The sequence below is a fragment of the Colobus angolensis genome, unplaced genomic scaffold (assembly GCF_000951035.1).
Source record: "Colobus angolensis palliatus isolate OR3802 unplaced genomic scaffold, Cang.pa_1.0 Scaffold111, whole genome shotgun sequence".
Taxonomy (NCBI): domain Eukaryota; kingdom Metazoa; phylum Chordata; class Mammalia; order Primates; family Cercopithecidae; genus Colobus; species Colobus angolensis.
Window position 1 is genome coordinate 2804620 of NW_012112142.1, and position 6000 is coordinate 2810619.

General features: G+C 41.3%; 1 protein-coding gene across 5 annotated transcripts in view; it reads right to left on the minus strand.

Moving 5' to 3' along the window:
* DCLK2 (doublecortin-like kinase 2) overlaps window positions 1-6000 on the minus strand; it is a 186636-nt gene that overhangs the window by 34182 nt on the left and 146454 nt on the right. For 3 of the 5 annotated variants that reach the window (XR_001003403.1, XM_011956618.1, XM_011956600.1), the window contains 2 exons: window positions 3316-3388; window positions 2310-2418 (listed from right to left, as the gene is read on the minus strand). Coding sequence is in view for 4 of the 5 variants with exons in the window: in XM_011956618.1 (XP_011812008.1) it covers window positions 2310-2418; window positions 3316-3388 (182 nt within the window). In the remaining variant the exon portion in view is untranslated. Of the gene's footprint in view, window positions 1-2309; window positions 2419-3315; window positions 3392-6000 lie in introns of all 5 variants that reach the window. The other 2 variants (XM_011956610.1, XM_011956592.1) reach the window with 1 other exon arrangement.

A 6000-nucleotide genomic window follows, 5' to 3' on the forward strand; every position in this document is an offset into this window, starting at 1 on the left:
CTGTACGTTAATTATTCTTTCATGAATATTAACTATAATATTAAGTAACTCATATTTAAAGTATTTCAATTCTGTTACATAAGGGAGAGGCAAGAAATATTTTTCTACATGTAAATCTCAAAATAGTTCTCTTAGGAGAATAAAGTTTAAAAAAGTGAAATTAATGAAAAATTTTATTATCAATATATTTTTATATTAGTCCATTAACGACATTAGTCCACAATTCAAAAGTGAAAAGTCCCCTGACTTTCATTATTTCTCAGCCAAAACTTCAGCTAGGATTTGATCTGGTACCATGTTAGTCACACCTTTAAATTCTCTTTCCTGGCACTAGAAAAATCATTCACATAGATAAAAGAATCTTGATGTTATTATTTATTTATTTATTTATTTGAGACAGAGTCTCACTCTGTCAGCCAGGCTGGAGTGCAATGGCGCAATCTCAGCTCACTGCATCCTCCACCTCCCAGGTTCAAGCGATTCTCCCTGCCTCAGCCTCCAGAGTAGCTGGGATTATAGGCACCTGCCACCACCACCGGGCTAATTTTTGTATTTTTAGTTGAGATAGGTTTCACCATGTTGGCCGGGCTGGTCTTGAACTCCTCACCTCAGGTGATTCGCCCGCCTGGGCCTCCCAAAGTGCTGGGATTACAGGTGTGAGCCACTGTGCCCAGTCATTATTTAATTTTTAATCACTTTTAAAATAATCTAATTTGAACAGGCCAAAAATGTCTTTTAGTATAGAAAAACCATTCAATAAAGAACACCACGGTACTCGTAGAATACACTCATTCTCTCAAGCACAGCTGGATTTGCCAGGTGGTCATAGTACACACTGATGAGGCCTGGCTTGGAAGAGTCACTTGTCCTTAAACTGTTCTCCCTATAACAAAAACTAAATCCTGCCTCAGGTTTCTGACCAGTCTTTAAAAGTCATACTTCAGATGTTTTACTTTGTTACTTAGGTGGCAGTCTGTGTATTAGAGCTAGGTAAAAGGACTCAGAGAACAAGGCATTACCTTGTGTACCAATGTAAGGAGCACTAAAGCTTCACTGGAGATGTAACAAAACGGAAACACCGTAGTTACCAAAACTTTCTGGAAAAATCTCCAGAAATGATAAAAATTATCACTTAGAATGGGAAGGATAGCAGCCTATAAACACCAAGACTCTAATCTGAACCAAGACTCTAATCTGACTCTTTTCTGGTTTGAATATTGTTTACAAAAAATCTGGAATAGGCAAAAGTCGGCTGATGGTGATTTTTTTTTTCTTTTTTTTGAGACAGAGTCTTGGTCTGTTGCCCAGGCTGAAGTGCAATGGCACGATCTCGGCTCACTGCAACCTCCGCCTCCCAGCTTCAAGTGATTCTTGTGCCTCAGCCTCCCCAAGTAGCTAGGACTTCAGGCATGTGCCACCCAACCTGTTTTTTGTTTTGTTTTTGTTTTTGTTTTTGTTTTGTAGAGATGGGGTTTCAACATGGTGGCCAGGCTGGTCTTGAACTCCTGGCCTCATGTAATCCACACACTTCAGCCTCCCAAAGTGCTGGGATTACAGGTGTGAGCCAGTCCACCAGGCCTGGCCTGATTGTGATCTTAAACAGAGTCAGAGCTCATATATCCTGAACTACTGGAATATTCCATCAAGTATTAACTGAGAGGGAGGATTACTGTGGGAATTAAGTGATTTAATACAAGTACAGACTGAGAACAATGCTTGACACAGGTAAATATAGGAGATGTTCTTAAAAACGACTTATTCTTGTCATTCCTCTCTGGCTCATGATGAGACCCTTATATACATATCTCAGCCCAAATGCACATAAAACAGTTTTGTACTCTATGTATATACATATTATATTCTTCCTGTAGGCATGCAAAATGGCCGATCCTGGCTGGGCACAGTCACTCACGCCTGTAATTCCAGCACTTCTGTAGGCCAAGACAGGAGGATTGTTTGAAGCAAGGAGCCTAGGACCAGCCTGGCAACAAAGCAAGACCCTGTCGCTATTAAAAATTTAAAAATTAGCGGGAGGCTGAGGTGGGAGAATCATGGCACCCTGGAGATTCAGGCTGCTGTGAGCTATGATGGTGCCACTGAACTCTAGCCTGGGTGACAGAGTGAGACCCTGCCTTTTTTTTTTTTTTTTTTTTTTGAAAAAAAAAAGGAAAGAAATGGCTGGTCCCAAGGGCAGACTCAGGGAAAAGGAGAGAGAGACTTTCCAGAAGGGCCTTTTTAAAATTAAGAATAAACTCCAAGGAAAACTGTATCTGCAGATGAACAAAGAATTGTCCTCACTGTCCACTCACCTGTCTATACACTCTTTGACCACTGCAAAATTGCCATCACCAATGACCTTTCCAATTTTGTATTTCTCAAGGAGAGTTGATGACTCAGAGCATCTGTTTCCATTTACACCTGCAAAAAGGATAAATGCAAATTCTAAAGAAAACACCACCATTTTATACTGATTCCTACATATTTGTAAAATAGTAAACTGCGATGCATTTATTTCTAATTCTATGGTGAAACTAAATAAAATATCTGGGCACATTTCCTGAATAGAACACTCGAATCATCAGTTTCCTTTTGACTTTGTTGGTTGAAATCAGAAACCTACAATCAATAAACCTAACAAATCCCTGGAACATCAGGTGAAATAAGTGATGAGCCTTATGTAAAAAGGGTATTTCACTAAAACTTATCCAACCTTTTTTGTCGATGTTCAAGAAAGCGGCAGGGGACACAGGACGACAGAAAAAGAAAGAAATAACAAAGAAAGGAGAAGAGGATGGTGGTGGGAATGTAATCTTCAAAATGTTCAAGATTTCTCTTCAAGATTTTCTAGTGGAGAAAACTCTTAAGAGCCCAGATAAGATAGATGTCTTGTTAAGGCTAATTCCTGGCTCAAAGCTTTCTCAAAAAGATATGTTGGGGGGAGGGTTAAGATCGGCCCACTTCCTACTACATGTCCCAGTGTCCAGCACACAGAAGATACCAAATCAAGAAAATTGAGTTTTGTTATCTAATTGAAAGGAAATACATTTAGAAGTTGTGAGCAGATCACCACAAAAATAAAAGAAGCCCAAGTCTAAAATTTGAAGCTTCAATAGCCTAGTTACGACAATGAGATTTTTCTTTATCTTGAAGTGACCCCCCCATCCCTACCTCTTACTAAGACCAAAGGGGCTGACAGGTGATGTGATCACGTCCCTCTTTAGGAAGATTGTAATTTAGCACAAGTGAGTTTTAGGTGAGCACCAAGTTCACATGCATAATTTCCTTTACCAAAGTAATGATCAGATTGAGAACTACCTTCAGGGCTCATGCAACGGTCAAGTTCAGGTCCACCGTTTACATTGGAAGAAGATCTGCCGTGAGCAGAAATCTGCTGAAAGAGGAGAATGACCATTATTTATCAGGATAATTCACAAATCTTTAGCTAACTAATCTGTTGACACAGAAAATGCTTACAGAATGTAAAAACATGTCACAGAAACCGAGGAGGCGTTCCCTTTCTTCTCATCTCACCTCTCTCCTTATGTACATCACACCAATGCATTTCTTCCTTAGATATTTCATTCAGATTAGAAATAAGAAAAATCATCATTGTTGCCTTTTTTTTGAAATTATGTTATTTTTTACTTCCATAAAAGGAATTAAAAGACTCTATGGCATCACAGCTGGATAAGATAGTTATTAGTGGTACAATAAGGCTTAAAACTATAGAGAATTCTAATGGTTCCAGGTTAAACACGTGACTCCTAGGAGTTTAATCATTTTATTTCCTCATGATAAATGATAACTGATGGACAACTGCAATTTTTCAAAATTTAACTTTTTTGTTGTTCTGTTTAATTTTTAGCTGCTAAAATTGGAGGCAACTCCAAATCGACAGCACTCTGTGGCAGAATGTTTAAAAAGCTACAGTGTTTAAAAACAATGTCCAGAGAAGGGACATAAAAGGAAAGCCTAAAAGAAAATCACACCATTCTCTGTTCCATTCCCCACCCACGGCCGCCACCCTGGTCCAAGTCCTTCTCCAGCTACACTTGGTGTTGCATCAAAGGTCTCTTTAGTTACTCTCAGTCTCTCCCATTCCACATAGCATTGCCAGAGAAATTTTTCCTGAGAACAGTTGAGATATCACCTCCAGGATTCAGAAACCCCAGTGTGTCTTTGTTACCAACATAATAAGTAACTCCAAAATCTTCAGCATGGCATTCAGGCCATGATCTGTCCCCCTACCTACTTGTCTAATGTGTTTCCCACCACTTGTTCTGATGCGTTTTATACTTACAATAATTCAATTTGCTTTTATCTTTCCAAAGTTACTTAAACTTTCAAGTCTTAATTTTCTCCTCTGAAAATGGAGACAGTAGAAGTATCCAACCCAAAGATTTGCTAAAAAATAAAAATTAGCTTATCCCTGTAAAATCACTTTGTGTCTGACATGTAACACTAACTCAATATTAGTTTATCAGTGTCTTTTCTTAAATCATCTAGCAGAAAACCTTGAAATGAGTGATGAAGAACATGGGCTTGGTGCGGTGGTACACACCTATAATCCCAGCGCTTTGGGAGGCCTTGACGGGTGGACCACCTGAGGTCAGGAGTTTGAGACCAGCCTGACCAACATGGTGAAATCCCATCTCTACTGAAAATACAAAATCAGCCAGGTGTGGTGATGCATGCCTGTAATCCCAGCTACCTGGGAGGCTGAGGCATGAGAATAGCTTGAACCAGGAGGTGGAGGTTGCAGTGAGCTGAGATCGCACCACTGTGCTCCAGCATAGGCAACAAGAGTGAAACTCCTCAAAAAAAAAAAAAAAAGAAAAAAAGAATGTTTGTGAACTGTTGAATGTAAATGGCCATAAGAGACCTTTTGCTAAATAAAAGACAGGGTCTCACTCTGTTGCCCAGGCTGGAGTACAGTGATGCAATCTTGGCTCACTGCAGCCTCCACCTCCTAGGCTCAAGGGATCCTCCCACCTCAGTCTCCCAAGTAGCTGGGACTACAGGTATACACCACCACACCAGCTAATTTTTGTATTTTTTGTGGAGACAGGGTCTCATTATGTTTCCCAGGCTGGTCTCAAACTCCTGGGATCAAGCCATCTGCCTGCGTCAGCCTCCCAAAGTGCCAGAATTACAGGCGTGAGCCACCATTTGGCCTGGCCAGCTAAATTCTTAATGGGAATAAAGATAAGAACATGATTTTTCTGGAAAGTCACATCTCAGAAGATAAAAAGATCTCTGCTGATCACGGCCTGCCCCAGAATAAAGTAACGGGGCAGGTGGAAAATCAATGCTCAGGAAGCATAGTGGACAGTGACCAGTGGACCCACATGTCTAATCTCACAGCCCAGGGCAACACAGCCCCACATGGTCAGGCCACAGGCAGCTGGGTGAGGCATGGTCACTGGGCAGGAGAACCACCTCCTCTCCCAGCACTCAGGCCTCAGGACTTTGAGCAGAGTGCAGGTCCCCACACCAACTGCTGAGGTCCTAAGACCTGTACCTGGGTCCCTGCTCTCCCCGAAGCCTGCTTGTTCAGATATCCTGGAAGCAGGTAATGGTCCTGCAACAAGTCCTGTTCTTGAGCTAATTTGGGTAAGTACTGGGTTACTGCAAGCTGATGTGCTGTCTGAGTCAAGGACACTCATCACATCAGGATGGGCTGAAACACAGGCATTTCTACTTCAGTGTACATTTTCACATGGATCAGCAACTAATTGAAGTGTTTATCACTTGAGTTCCTGTGAACCATTGTAATGTTCCCAATGTTTATTTTGATTAAACCTTCACTCTCACCCTACCCAGATCCCCTGTACAGCTCAGCAATTACAAACCTGGCATGTGTTGGGATTTGTGGGTGACATTGAGCAGGGAAAGAGACCAGGAAACAGGACAAGTGATGGAAGGCTGGTCTCCAGTGACTAAAAGACAGTGGCACCTGGGCTGAAGCCTTGAGCCTCAGAAGGAAAAGGGGGACTTGTG